Below are 15,498 nucleotides of genomic sequence, written 5' to 3'. Positions count from 1 at the left end.
TATTTTATATAATTTTCCTATTTTTATCCTTAAACCCTCGCGTAGAAATTCAATTATTGTACTATTTTCTGGTAAACAAATATTTATTTTTCTTCATAACCATTAAACACAATCCCCCAAAACCTCAACTAAACTTTTTAGTTAATTAAACAAAGAGGGGGACAAATAGAGGGAAAATACGACTGAATCGTATTTCAAGTGAAATCTTAATAGCTCAATTGATTTATTGTCTGAATTTTTCACTTGTTAACGCGAATTTGATTTCCACTTATTATCTTTTAAAAAAAAAATCGTACGTACATCAATAGTACTTGTGAGTATCGAAAAACTTAGTTTAAGTTCTTGATTAGTATTATCTACATAGATGTTTTCACCGGTAATGTGTGGAATAAACAAAACAATCTCATGATTGATATTTTCAAGATTTTATATGATTTTTCTTAAAAAGCAAAATTTGTCTAAGCTTTATAATTCACATGTGCCAATTTTACACCTATTTATATTGGGAGATTGGTTTTATTACTTATCACAAATATTATTTTCGTCATGCATATAACCTTTTACATGATGAAAACTTAATAAACACAAGATATTTTTATAGGGTGGTTTTCTTTTCTTTTATTTTTTTTTGATTTTTTATCTGATGTCAGGTATTTATATTGGAGTTCGATTAAATCTAAATTTGTGTTTGGAAATTTCACATTTGGAATAAAACTCTTCCTAATAAAAAGTGACTTCGTACGAACTGAAACTCAAAACCTCTAATTCAGAATGAAAAAGTATTTATCACTTCACCACGACGTTTTGTTAATCTTTTGTAATTCTATTTCAAAAAGTTACCAACTAATATAAGAAATAAAAATGATGTTATCTTTAGTGGCAGAGCCAAAAATTTCTTAAAGAGTGTCCAGAAATAGCAGCTTGTTATGCTAAGGATGTCCAAACTAGGTTATTTAATCATTTTATATATCATTTTACTTGTATTTATGCTAATTTCTTTCCGACGAAGGTTGTCTAAAACGCCACCGGTTATCTTATACATATTTAACTTTCTTATAATTAGTTAGGAACTTATTGAGCACGTAAATAAATAGAATATGCATGCATGTACGAAATTACGTGTAGAAGAACAAAAATAAACCACAAAAATCCATACACAAAACTTCAAATCATAAGTTCCAAACAACACCGAATGTGTATATGATTACTTCTTAGAAGAAGACAAGTTTTTTTCTTTGGAAAGGATTCATAATAATGGTCCATCTTATGCAAATATTTCTAACCTATAATCATACGCAAATTCAAAAATTATATATATATTTTTTATAATAATCTCAAATAAATCTATAATTATAATTGGTTTACAATTAAATATATAATTGATGAATTTTTATAAATAAAGTTATTGAATTCAGATGAACCACAATCTGTCGGTGGTATTCGGATCTAAAATTGTCTTTGCCTAGTGGTGGAGCAGAAATTTTAATGAGGGGGTTCAAAATCTGAGATGTAAACATACGAATTAGTGAGAGGGGGTTCAACATCTATTATACATACCTAAAAACTAACTTAAACCATATATAAATAGTAACATTTTTCCTCTGAGGGGGTTCAGATGACTGCCTCCGCCCATGTCCTTGCCTATGACCTATCAAAATAACTCTATAAAAATCTCTTTTACGCGTAAAAATAAAAATAAAACTAGTATAAAGGATATATATGCTCTAATTTTGAGAGGTAAACACATCAATGTCCCAAAAATATAACGGCGAGTATTTACATACCATTTACAACAATTCAGAGTATATATATATATCTTTTTTCCCAAAAATAAATGATAAAGGGCTACAAAACTAATAATCGTCTCATATACTCCAAATTCTATCATACCAAGACCGTAACTTCAAAAAGCTAGTATCCTAATGAAGACATCATGATTTTCAATCACTTTATTGACCATTAGACCACATCCTGACACTTTAACAAAAATGATCATTAGCAGCAATTAATTTTTAATTACGGCTAAATATATATTTTAGCGGGAATTGTCACTCTTTGTATATGTCCCTAAAGCCTTTAACGACATTGGTTCTAATAACACTTAACAAATACCGATAAAGATTTTAACACTCTTTATTAATATCAATATTTAATACCGCTAAAAGTTATTTTTGTTATAGTGTCAGTGCAGCTAGGATCCTATTTATGTCTAGTTTGAACCAAAAAACATTTTAAAAAAAATGATTGCTCAGATTAATAAATTAAATGACATTTTTGAAATTTATATCTCCAACACTATACCTAAATACGTGCGTACATCCTGTTATATATATTAAAAAAATGTTCCTAATATTTTAAACTAATGTAATTAAGTAGATATAATTGACATAATATCTGTGTTGTAGACATTAGATTAAGACTAGCTAGAATATTTGTTCAAAGAATCTACGTGTGGATTAGGACATATATATTATTACATTAAGCTAATTAATATATGATAATATATATACCTGCCTCATCAATACATCATTAACTCATCATAATTAGTTTAAAACTATCTTTATTTTAATTCTAAACGTATATGAATTTTTCATTTGACTTAAATTAAAGATACATAGATGTTTTCGTCGTTTTACGAAACATAGTCGTCCATCGCATTTCACAAGAAATCTAAAATAGGAAAAGTAGTTTGAATGAAAATGGAATCTATTTGAGGAATATATTTGAATAAAATTAATAGATAATGACAACTTTAAGGTGAATTGTGCAACTACTATCTTAGACTTAATTAATTATGATTAGATTAATATTAAAAAGAAATAGAATAATGTAGGCATTTGGTAGAAAATTAAAGCATCTAGAAAGGAGGGTCTCTTTTCTTCTTCTTCTTATTATACCAAAAACTTGTCCATATAAGGACGGTAGGTTAGATATATAGTTTTTTTAGGTTCTTTTTGTCTCTTTCATGTTTGGCATCTTTTTTTCTTTTACCTTTAATATAATATTAGCGTATCACAATAACATATTCAGCGTAATTTCATAAATTGAATATAAAAAAAAATTACTCCTATAAGATTGAAAATGATTTAAAAATATTTTTTTAATGAGTTACTCTTTTTTTTAAGAAAAAATTTCATTTTGATTGCACGTTTGGTGTCGGTTTAAATAATTAAATTAAATTTATTTGATTTTGATTTTAACTTATAGTTATTTCAATTCGTGAACAAATTAATAATTAACAATTAATTTCAAATTTCGATGATCAAAACAAACAACTAAACAATTTTTTCCTTAAAAAAATACATGTGGGAGCCATTTTATATACTTCAAAGAATAAATACTTATAGAAAAAAAAAAGTAATTATCTTGACATTGAACACTTATTTATTTTCCTTAACAAAAAGATACCCTTCAATCCTTTGTATTAATCAAACACTTTATACCTTCCCCCTTGTCCTACTAGGCTTGTCACAAAATGACAAGAAAATATTTAAATTCCCATCTCATATTTTCCCTTATATAAAGCTTGCCTAATAATTGTTCAATTCCTCCAAAGAAAAAAACCCTCTATACATTTTTCCTCAATTTATTATTTAATTTCTATTTACCAATATAACACAAATTAAAATGGGAGATATTGTAGATCATGAAGAAGAGTTGTTGAGTCTTAGACTTGCTATAGTCAATGATTCATCATGTTGTGATAATCATATCAATAAGAAGATCATCAAGAAGAGAAAAAGGAGGGAATTAATGATGAATTTCATCAATACTTGGGATTTAAATGAAAGTAATTGTGAAGGAAAAATATTAAGTCTTTTAGAGTTGAGAGAAATGATGTTAAAAAATGATGTAAAGAAAAAAGGTCATATTATTAATGATGGAAAAGGCCTACACCTAATCCATTCATTGCTTATTTCAGCCACATCTATTGATGAAAATAGCATGAATTTAGCTATTGAAAATCTACATGAATTGTACCAAAATGTTACCTTATTTGGTGATTCAATCCAAAGAATGGCTGCCTATTTTGCTGATGGATTAATAGCAAGACTATTAACGCGAAAATCGCCATTTTATGACATGATAATGAAGCCACCAACACAAGAAGAAGAGTTCTTGGCTTTCACTCAATTCTACAAGGTTTCTCCTTTTTATCAATTTGCTCATTTCACATCTAACCAAGCCATTCTTGAAGTCTTTGAGAAAGAATTAGAATATAACAATGGATTATTGCATGTTATAGACTTTTTTGACATATCTTATGGATTTCAATGGCCTTCTCTAATTCAATCTCTATCAGAAAACTCAACCACATTGAATAGAATTTCTCTCAAGATCACTGGATATGGAAGAACTATCGATGAATTGAGAGAAACTGAGACAAGACTTGTTAGTTTTGCAAAGGGTTTTCGAAATTTATCTTTTGAGTTTCAAGGGGTTTTAAGTGGATATAAACTGAGTAACCTAACAAAAAGGAAAAATGAAACATTAGCTATAAATTTGATCTTTCATTTGAACTCATTAAGTACTTATTCCAAGATTTCAAAGACATTGAAAGAAGTACATGATCTTTGTCCTTCTATAGTTACTATAGTGGAACAAGAAGGATGTAAAATCCCTAAAACAAATTTCATGCCAAGATTCATGGATTCATTGAATTATTTCGCGGCTATGTTTGATTCATTAGATGATTGTTTACCTATTGATAGTATTGAAAGATTGAGTATTGAAAAAAACCATCTTGGGAAAGAGATCAAGAATGTGTTGAATTATGATAATTCATCATCAAGATATAATGATGATAATGAACAAATGGAGACATGTAAAGGGAGAATGGAAAGTCATGGATTTATAGGAGTTCCATTGAGTTGTAAGAACATAATGCAAGCAAAGTTGCTTATGAAAATTAGAAGTTATTCTAATTCTACAATACAAATTGATGGAGGAATAAATGGAGGGTTTAGGGTTTTTGAAATTGAGGATCCAAGAGCTATTTCTCTAGCATGGCAAGATAGGTCTATTGTAACTGCATCTGCATGGCATTGTGTATTGTAAAATTACCTATTCTAATTAAGATATTCTTCAATTCTTTTGCAAGTTCAAAATATCTTTTTTATGACAAAGGAAAGTTCGTAACTGCTGCACTTCAGATGCATATCTCTATAAGAAAATTGTGAATTACGTGGAAATTTTCCTGAGAATTAGTATGAAAATTTGCAGGAAAATAAGTTTCCTGCGAATTTTCTAACTCATACTCAAAAAAATTACCATATAATTCACAGTTTTTTTAGTGTACCGAGTAAAAATACCAATAATTCACAATTCATTTCTCATTCATATTGTAATACTATAGAGTGAGAGACTCAATATTGGCCCTCCCCAACTTTGATTAATTTTGAGGTTCTTCAAATCAAATAATTGAAAATAATTATTTTGCAAAGATTAAAATATTTTGATAACAACTTTCAAGGCAATTTGACTAAATATATCTCTAAATCCCATAATAATATATAGATTGATATAATTTTTATTTACTTTGAATAAATATTTGAAAATTTGTGTGCCAAGAGGAGCTTTAGAAAATAGCAAAGACTTGAAACATAATGAGGCAAAAATAGCTAATATTTCTATAGTTTGAGTAGGTCGCGATTTGTATATCTGACGTGACTATTAAATATTTATACAAATAAGACTCTCAATTTAATAATAAATGTGATGATTTTTTTTTAAAAAAATACCACGAATCATGCATAATCTCACCAATCAAGGAAAAAATCCCACAAATCAAGTAATGAAGTTTGATTTATGCTCCTCGACCATTAGATCAATTGTTGTGATATACAAAGCATACACTTGAATTATAGTATTATAACTGAATTCTATACACTCATAATAAACTGAAGTTAGGGAGAAAATGAATCAATTATAGTATTACAATATAAACTCATACAATCAAATGAAATATAACATTACAATTGAATTCTATAAATTCACACAATCAAGTGAATTCAGGGAGAAAATGAATGAACATAATATTACCATTGAATTATATAAACTCATGCAATAAACTGAATCTAAAGAGAAGAATTGAATCATAGTATTCACACAAACTACTAATATAGTATTTCTAAAAGGAAAATTACGCGGTTAAGCAAATTTATACAATTTAATTACTCATCATAGTTATAGTTTGCTATAATTATCACGCAACTAACATTATACATTAATTACATGAGATGACTTCAAGTTTGTATAATTTGTCAAGTTTGTATATGTATAATTCGCAATATACAATTTTTCAACATATATACATATACGATTCACCTCCCTCCCACTTCTACCCTCTTTCGCTCGTCTCTCTTCTCCCTCTCCCAATCTTGCTCGTTTCTCTCCTCCCTCTCCCAGTCTCGCTTTAATATATACAACTGCATATGTATAATATACAATTATATACATATACAATTCACTTCTCTCCCCCACTCTCTGCTATCTCTCGCTCGCTCGCCTCTCTCCTCTCTCTTCCAGTCTCTCTCACATTTCTCCTCCCTCTCCCAATCTCTCTTGCAATATATACAAATACATATGTATAGTATGCAATTATCTAACCAATATACATATACATTTCACCTTTCTCCTACTTGTTTCCCCCTCTCACGCCTCTCTCCTCTCTCTCCTCTTTTTAACATGTAGCTACTGTTGACACCCAATTTTGGACCTCTACAATATATATTAATCATCGAGCTTCTTAAATTTCAAACGATTTGAAATAATTAGTTTTTATAAAGTTCAAAATAGTTTTCAAGTTATTTTTAATTAATTTACCGTTTATGTGTGTGTGTTTGTGTTTTATATAATTAGTATATTATGAACATTTCGAAAATCATCTCAAATTTTTTTATTATTAGTGATTACTTCGTTAAATTAGTTTTGTTTAAATTATGGCTATAATTTTGATTTTTTGATTTGATTATTTCATTTCGTTAAGATTAAGAAGTTTGTAAATTAATTAATATTAATTCGTCTTATTTAGAATTTAGTCGAATTTGTTAACTTAACTCATTTTTTGCTTAAACTCTAAACTCTAGCCTTACCTCACCTTAAACCCATCTAAGATTTAAATTTAGGCCACACCTGTCTAAGTCAGCATCCCACACCAAATTAATAGCCTTACCTCACCTTAAACCCATCTAATGATTGTAAGTTTTATTGATTTTTACGAAAAAATCAAGTGGCGACTCTGTTAATTTGGAAAGGCGATTTTTCTTAAATCATAAGATCAATTGATTTTCCGAAACTAAATCATTTTTCCTTTTACCATATATTTTTGTAAAACAAAAATGACAACTCTGGTGGAGATTAATTAAGTTCTAACCAAGAGGACTGAACTATTTTGATTAATTGTTACTATTAAATTGCTTATATGTGATTAAATTGCATAAATTATAAACTGGCGTTGCATATCATGACATATTTCTGATGTATGTATAATCTATTAAAGGATGGTTTGCGGAACCGCAGCCGAACTTTTTTATACTCGCCCTTTTTCAGAATTAACGGCAATTTATTGGTTCGTCATGCGTCCAATGGTTGTCGCGAGTTCCAGCCCAAATTGTCCATTAGGGTTTCTGATCTTTTCAAAAGCCACTCCTAGTAAACTAGCAAAGAGCTGAGCCAAATCCCGAATGTAGGAACATTTGAACTAAGATGACCCAACGCCCAAGGCGTGTTGGGCCCATTAGAAGCCCACCTTGTGTCTAATTGGCTCAAATTGCCAAAAAAATAGACAACCATGCTTACGTGTTGATTGAAGGATAAGTATGTGTATTTTAACAATTTATTGTCTGTGGGGGTGGGGGTTAATTAATCTTTGTCTACTACTTTTGTAGGATGGATTCGATATACGCCTTTGAAAACAAGAATGGTTATCTTCCCCGATCCCTTCCTCAAAGTATGGTGGAGATTCATTAATAATGATGACAAGATGATAATTTAAAAACACATAGGCTATCTTACATCGCTGCTAGAAATGAATGCTTGGCTCGGTTTAATCGAAATGATTATGAAATTCTGGGATAGTGAGAACATGGTCTCTCGGTTGGGGGGAGTGGAAATGACACCAACTATTGAAGAATTCCTTATCAACCTCGAAAGTGTCTCCATGTGAAACAAGAGAAAACGTCATCCAGATACAGATCTCCTAAATCCCACAATATGGGATTTCACCAAAATTAGAGAAAATTTGTCATTGGTTAAAACGGAGTGGATGGACAAGATCCATGTACCAAATATACCTTTCAGAAAACTATATTACCGGTTTGAACGTGCAAGGGCTTATGAGAAATATAAAAACAAGTTCATTTCAAAAGAAAAATGAAACGAGACTCGTCCCCTTGCCATTGCAATATGCTTACATGGAACGATGATTTTTCCTTAAGGGCCAAAATACACCATTCATCCTAGTGTGTTTATGGTCACTCATGCCATCTTCTACGGAGTGGACTACAAATCATCAACCAAGTACTACACCTTAGTGCCTATGAGTTTGGCCGACATCTAAAGGCTTTAGACAAATGTCAAAGCGGAGAACGCTTCTTCAAGGTGTAATCTGATACTGCAATGGTGGATGATGCGACATTTGATCAAGACTCCTAACCCGAAAGAACCAGATCCTCTAAAGCGGTCAGAAGAGCTAGATGGTCATGATTGATGGTTGTACCACAATCGTTGCAACATGATTGGAGAAAAAAGTTTTTGGTATCCGAGACTTCGAGGGTTGAGAGAGGAAGTCGTACAGTGGTTGATAGACAGTCTGGTGGTAACTAAATATATGGTGGTTCGAACAAAAAGGTTCCTTACTTTGTATTTGATGGGTTAAGAGGGACTAGACCATATGCTCCTGGTCGAGTCTAAGACAACTAGGAGGGAAACAAGAGTTGGCCCAGATTGCAAATTTGAGAAAATTTGCAACTGACCATGAGAATGGACGAGTTGCATTTGCTGAAGACATGCGTAGGATGTGGAAGTCTAGCAGAGTATTGGGTGAGCCTGTACCAAACATGTTTCATCCAGAATGTTCTTGAGAGACGAGAGTACAAAGAATGGTTGAAAAAGAGCCCCGCTGGAACTATTGAGCCTGGTCCAAACGTTCCTCACATTATTGCAGATGTTGGAGCCAAACATCAAGTCCGACTTCACCAACTTTAGGAGAATCTTGATACGAATGAATTAGAGCATCAGCATCATCATTCAGAAGACGCCAAAGTCATAACTCAATTGAAGCAAGAGCTACAAAGATCCAGACAGTACATGACAGAGTTAGATAATAATATGGAACAACAAATTCAGTCGATAGAGGGGTTCAGACATCAAGAAGGAGCTCGATTGGCGGAGATCATTAATGGGAGAAGAGATATTCTATGTGGGAAGAGGTAAACATCGCCAAAAAGAATCAGACTTGCCGAAGGATCAGAGGAGGTTTGAATTTTATTTACCATCCCCTGCGTGGGACTGACTTATTTGTACTTTGTTTTGTAATTTATTTTCAGAACTTATTTATGTTTATCAGACATATTGGATGTTATTAATGAAGTATTTTTGGGATAATGAGTTGGGTTAAAAAGTATATACATTCTTCAATTCGTTAGGCCTACCCTTGGCATAAAAGAGTCACAAGCATGTTTAAGATGCGATATATGTGTTTTAGCTATTTATGTGATATGTATCTTTGAATAAGGATATCGTTAACCAACTCCTTTCCACAAATTTCTAGAAAATATACACACAAGTCGCTATTACAAAATGTCCGACCAAAATTTTTTAAGTGTTAAGTTTCTCACTCAAAAGACAAATCTCATACCCTAAATCCTAAATTTGTACTCTATCATCTCAGGTAAGGAAGTATCACAGCTATAGAAAAGGGTAAGAGTATCAAGAGGGAATTTACTAAAGAAAAGTTAGAGAGAAAGATAGAATAAATCACGCAAGAAATTCAAGAAGTCAGAGAAGAAAGACTTAGGCAAGAAGCTGGCTATGCTTCTAATGAGGATTCAGGAAAGGGAAGCAAGAAAAGTAGAGATAGATTCAGAAACCACAAATATGCTAGACAGAAATGCGGAACTTGATGAGGAATTGATGGGGGCGATGGAGGAATTCGCTACCATAAGGGAAGATGAAATGAGGTAGAAGAACAAAGCTTTCCACCATGACATGATCGCCAAACTTCTATAAAAATAAACGTAAAATACTCTATTCGCTAGCAAGATGCTAGTAGTGGTCCAGATGACACTCATCCTGGAGTGATTGGCGAAGACATTGACGAGGAAATCATCTACAAGCCTCCATTTCTAGGTTATCTGAGAGGAGGAGACAGATGGATCACTCTTCCGACCTACGAGCCGACACATCGCGTAGGAGCAAAAGTTATGTCTTGCGCCATTTTGTACGAACATCTTGGGTGGAAGCCTCATGAGGGAGTGGCTTCAGTCTTTCGGAAAGAAAACTCTTCAAAAGTATGTGCCTTTCACCCGAACTAGCAAGGGCATACTATAGAATAATGCATGCAGCTTAAGGCGAGAATCTGCTGCCCAATCGACATTGGGAACATCCCGCACTTGTTGGCCTAGAATATTGTCCTCACCTATGATCAGTCAAAGCCTAGTGAATACACCCGATTCATTTGTCATTATTTCACGTTGTTCCAGAAGATGGTGCTAGAAGTCCACAGTGATCTGGTTTGGAATGAGGTATTATCCATTCTCCACGATGATAACAGAGGTCTCGATCCCCTTGGGTCCCATGCCTGCTGTGTACAAAATAATCGCTACTATAATGTTGCAGAGTGGATTCGAACCAAGGTTCAGATTGGGAAGGAATTCCCAAGGAATTATTGAGCCTATTCAAGTTCCCGTTAAAGGAGCAAGATATGGTTTTGGGTACATCCGCACAGATGATGATGTGAAGGTGAAGAAGAACAATGATAAAGAATTGGCTAAGGGAATCCCCCACATGTATTCCCAGTCTGGGAGTATGGCGAGCATGACGAACTTCGAGAAGGAATCTGTGGCCTTTTCGAAGAGATCAATGCTATTATTGAGGACGAGGTCGAGCTGACAAGAATCCGCGATGTTGAGCCTGGGGAGATGCTACAGAATTGGACCTCCACGCCCATCCTAATTTCCCAAACTCCTTGGTAGAAGGGCATGATTTATGCATATTTAAATTGGTGCTATTCCGGAAGAGGTCCGAGACCCATCATTTTACTTAATTGAACTTTTAAATTTTCTTATGATGTTTGAAAAGGCAATATGGCCCTTGCCATGGCCAAAGTTTGCGTTGTTCTTCCAATTTAATTGAAAGCCTCCTTTATTGAAAATTTGCTTAATTATTTATTTGCTATATTTTACTTTCTTAAATTTGTTTATTTGTAGTTTCAGTATTATAAGTTTTAAACCTGCCAATGCCATGTCATGTCACGAGCTGAACGAACAAAATGAGGAAGGTGATGACGAGGTTGATGAATACGAAGAGGAAAATGAGGCACCAAAATATGTTGCTAAAGAGTTTCTGTAGTTTGAAAATCAGCATAAGCCGAATTTAGAGGAAACTAAAACTGTAAATCTGGGAGACCAAAAGTGTGTCAAAGAGGCCAAAATCAGCGCTCACTTGAATGAAGCTCAAAGAAAAGGCCTTATTCATTTACTCATTGAATACATCGATGTGTTCGTCTGGGAAGTCAGCGACATGCTAGGGATGACTACCAATATGGTGTCTCACAAGTTGGCGATCAATCCAGGGTTTAGTCCAATGAAACAGAAGGCTCGGAAGTTCAAGCATGAGTTGAGTTTAAATATTAAAGAAGATATCACCTAGAAGATTGAGTCTCGATTGGTGGAAGTGACACAATACTCGACTTGGTTGGCCAATTTTATTCCGGTCGCCAAATAGACGGGAAAATCAGAATTTATATCGACTACAAGGTTCTTAACAAATCCAGCCCAAAGGATAATTTTCCGTTGACAAACATTCATATTCTGATTGATAACTATGCTAAGCATGAAATGCAGTCATTTGAGGATTATTACGCAGGTTATCATCATATTTTGATGGACCAGGAAGATATAGAAAAGACAACTTTTATTAAGCGTTGGGGTGTATATCATTATAGGTTGATGCCATGTGGACTCAAGAATGCTGGTGTTACCTATATAAGTGCTATGATGACTATATTTCATGATATGATTCATAAGGAGATCGAGTTGTATGTGGATGACGTCATCATCAAGTCTCACGAGAGTTTGGACCACTTAACGCATTTAAATAAGTTCTTTAATTGTCCGCGTTGGTATAATTTGAAGTTAAATCCCGCTAAATGTGCTTTTGGGGTGCCAGCCGACAAGTTGTTGGGATTTATAGTCAGCAGAAAAGGTATTGAGCTCGATCCTTCCAATATTAAGACAATTCAAGAGTTATCTCCTCCGAAGACCAAGAAAGAACTGATGAGTTTCTTAGGGAGGTTGAACTACATCAGTCGATTCATAGCTGAATCAAGTGTGGTGTGGGTGAGCTTATCGTCAAGCTGTTCAAGAAAGACGCTTTGACAAAGTGGACTGAAGAATGTCGGATTGCTTTTGATGCTATCAAGAACTATTTGTCCAACCCACCGATATTGGTTCCTCCGCGAGAAGGGAGCCCATTGTTGTTGTATTTGTCTGTCTCAGATAACACATTTGGATGCGTTCTTGGACAGCATGACGAAACAGGGAAGAAGGAGCGAGCCATTTATTATATAAGCAAGAAATTCACGCCATATGAGTCTCGTTATACTTTTTGAGAGAATATGTTATGCTTTGACTTGGATCACTCAAAAGTTTGAGGCATTATTTGTCTTCTTGTACCACATATCTTATCTCCAAAATGGATCCATTGAAGTATATTTTTTAGAAGGCGATGTCGACCGGAAAGTTGGCCAAATGAAAAATGTTGTTGAGTGAATTTGATATTGAGTATGTGACTTAGAAGGCGATAAAATCATAGGCCTTGGCTGATCATCTTGCAGAAAATCCCGTTGATGAAGAGTATGAATCGCTCAAGACTTATTTTCACGATGAAGAAGTATCGTTTGTAGGTGAAGATAATTCTGAAATATATTCTGGATGGAAATTATTCTTTGATGGAGAAGAAAATCACCAAGGAAAAGGTGTCGGAGTGGTTTTAGTGTCAGAATCAGGTCAACATTATCCTATGCCAGCTAAACTCCGATTTAATTGCACGAACATCATGGCTAAATATGAAGCTTGAATTCTCGGGTTGAAAATGGCCATCGACATGAATGTCCATGAGTTGTTGGTTATTGGAGATTCAGATCTGTTGATTCATCAGGTTCAAGGAGAGTGGGCCGTGAAGAATCCGAAGATTATACCTTACGTACAATATATACAAAAGTTGTGCAAAAGATTTCGTAAGATTGATTTCAGACATACTAGATTTCGTAAGATTGATTTCAGACATACTCCCAAAATACAAAATGAGTTGGCCGATGCTCTTGCCACCATATCTTCAATGATTAAACATCCAGATACTGATTATATAGATCTTCTGGATATAAAGTTGAAGGAACATCCAATCCATTGTTCACATGTTGAAGTAGAACAAGATGGTTTATTATGGTATTTCAATATCCTGAAGATTCTATATCCAATCAGAGGAAGTCGATACGTTAATGACTCTCAATTTCTTTCAAAATGGATAAATCCTTTATAGGAGGACTCCAGATTTGGGTCTTCTCAGATGTGTCGATGCTGCTGAAGTTGCGAAACTTATTGAACAAATACATGCTGGAGTTTGCGGCGCACATGTGAATGGACTCACTTTGGCAAGGAAGATCCTACGAGCCGGTTATTTTTGGATGATTATAGAGAATGATTGTTGCAAGTGCATGGTGATTTGATCCAAGTGCCACCTTATGAACTCAAAGCTATGAGTTCACCTTGGCCATTTGTATCATGAGGTATAGATGTCATCAGTCTGATAGAGCTAGCCTCTTCTAATGGACACAGATCTATTTTTGTTGTCATTGATTATTTAACCAAGTGGGTGGAAGCAGTTTCATACAAGTCGTGACCAAGAAAGTTGTAGCTGATTTTGTTTGCAACAATCTTATATGCAGGTTTGGAGTACCAGAGTCCGTCATTACTGACAATGGTGCGAATCTCAACAGCCATTTGATGAGAGATATTTGTGAGGAATTTAAGATCACTCACCAAAACTCAACCGCTTATCGTCCTCAAATGAATGGAGCTGTAGAGGCCACCAATAAGAACATCAAGAAGATCCTAAGGAAAATAATTGACAATCATCGATGTCGGCATGAGATGTTGACATATTCTTTATTGGGTTATCGAACGACTATCAGAACATCGACTGGAGCTACTCCATACTTGCTAGTATATGGAACGGAAGCGGTCATACCGGCTGAAGTTGAGATACCATCCTTGAGGATCATCCAAGAAGCAAAATTGAGTAATGTTGAATGGGTCAGCAAGCGGATTGATCAGTTGACCTTTATTGATGAGAAGAGAGTAGTTGTCGTTTGTCATGGTCAACTATATCAACAAAGAATGATTCACACTTTCCAGAAGAGAGTTAGAGCCAGAATTTTTGAAGTTGGTCAGTTAATACTTAAGCGCATGTTTCCTCACCAAGATGAGTACAAAGGAAAATTTGCACCGAATTATCAAGGACCTTACATGGTTCGCAAGGTACTATCTGAAGGTGCTTTGGTCCTGTCGGAGATGGATGGCACCGCATGGCCGAAACCGATCAACTCAGATGTTGTCAAGAGATATTACATGTGAAGTTTGAGTTTGTATTTTATTGTTATTTACTTGTAATCATTCTGTTTGCTTGTATTTGTTTTGTTTCAAATCTCCTCCCCTCTGTAATGAACTATGTCTGACATGAATTCTCAAGAATGAGATACGTAGGCAGCCTATGTCGGCCTCGGTTACCCCATCTATCCCTTAAATATTTTTTTGTATTTGAACTACGTTTGACCTGAATTCTCAATAATGAGATATGTAGGCGGCCTATGTCGGCCTCAGTCGGTTTCTTTGTAAATTTTTTATTGTCGTTAACCTTGAGAGGGAACTACGTTTGACCTGATTTCTACTTCAATGGGATACGTAGGCGCTACAAGGGTTCAGTCATATTTCCCGTAAGATTTCTATTCCTCTTTACAGTAGAAATTGGGACAGAATTTTTGGGAGGGACTCAAAAATTCTAAAGAAGAAGATTTTTCCTCAATAAGTCAAGACTGAAAATATTTCAAAATTTGCAATTGGACATAAATTTTTGAGAGGATCTCAAAAAATTCTGCGATTTGCTCAGCGACAGTTGAAAGATAAGCCAATACAGTTAACTGGGACAAAAATTCTGAGAATGGCCTCAAAATTTCGATATGGGTTTATCGACAATCTAGAGTGGCTTTGAATACTCCCC

General features: G+C 34.0%; 2 protein-coding genes across 2 annotated transcripts; both read left to right on the top strand.

Moving 5' to 3' along the window:
* Nucleotides 1–2,986: 2,986 nt before the first annotated feature.
* On the top strand, nucleotides 2,987–5,100 carry LOC101262278 (GRAS family protein RAM1-like). The gene has a single exon (XM_004250538.5). The coding sequence runs from the start codon at nucleotides 3,628–3,630 to the stop codon at nucleotides 5,056–5,058; it is 1,431 nt and encodes a 476-aa protein (XP_004250586.2). The 5' UTR covers nucleotides 2,987–3,627; the 3' UTR covers nucleotides 5,059–5,100.
* Nucleotides 5,101–13,314: 8,214 nt separating this feature from the next.
* On the top strand, nucleotides 13,315–14,855 carry LOC138339689 (uncharacterized). The gene is made up of 3 exons (XM_069291589.1): nucleotides 13,315–13,667; nucleotides 13,762–13,932; nucleotides 14,168–14,855. The coding sequence occupies exons 1-3, from the start codon at nucleotides 13,315–13,317 to the stop codon at nucleotides 14,853–14,855; spliced, it is 1,212 nt and encodes a 403-aa protein (XP_069147690.1).
* Nucleotides 14,856–15,498: the final 643 nt, after the last annotated feature.

The sequence above is a fragment of the Solanum lycopersicum genome, chromosome 11 (genome assembly GCF_036512215.1).
Source record: "Solanum lycopersicum chromosome 11, SLM_r2.1".
Classification (NCBI taxonomy): domain Eukaryota; kingdom Viridiplantae; phylum Streptophyta; class Magnoliopsida; order Solanales; family Solanaceae; genus Solanum; species Solanum lycopersicum.
Note: the sequence above shows the minus strand (reverse complement) of the source record. Positions and strands in the feature narration are given on the sequence as shown.

Excerpts from the sequence above, each read along its gene's own strand:
- LOC101262278 (XM_004250538.5), top strand. The coding sequence starts at position 3,628 with ATGGGAGATATTGTAGATCATGAAGAAGAGTTGTTGAGTCTTAGACTT.
- LOC138339689 (XM_069291589.1), top strand. The coding sequence starts at position 13,315 with ATGGCCATCGACATGAATGTCCATGAGTTGTTGGTTATTGGAGATTCA. Across the intron at positions 13,668-13,761 it reads GAACAAGATGGTTTATTATG|GAGGACTCCAGATTTGGGTC; the intron begins GTATTTCAATAT and ends AATCCTTTATAG. Across the intron at positions 13,933-14,167 it reads ATAGAGAATGATTGTTGCAA|GTTTGGAGTACCAGAGTCCG; the intron begins GTGCATGGTGAT and ends TCTTATATGCAG.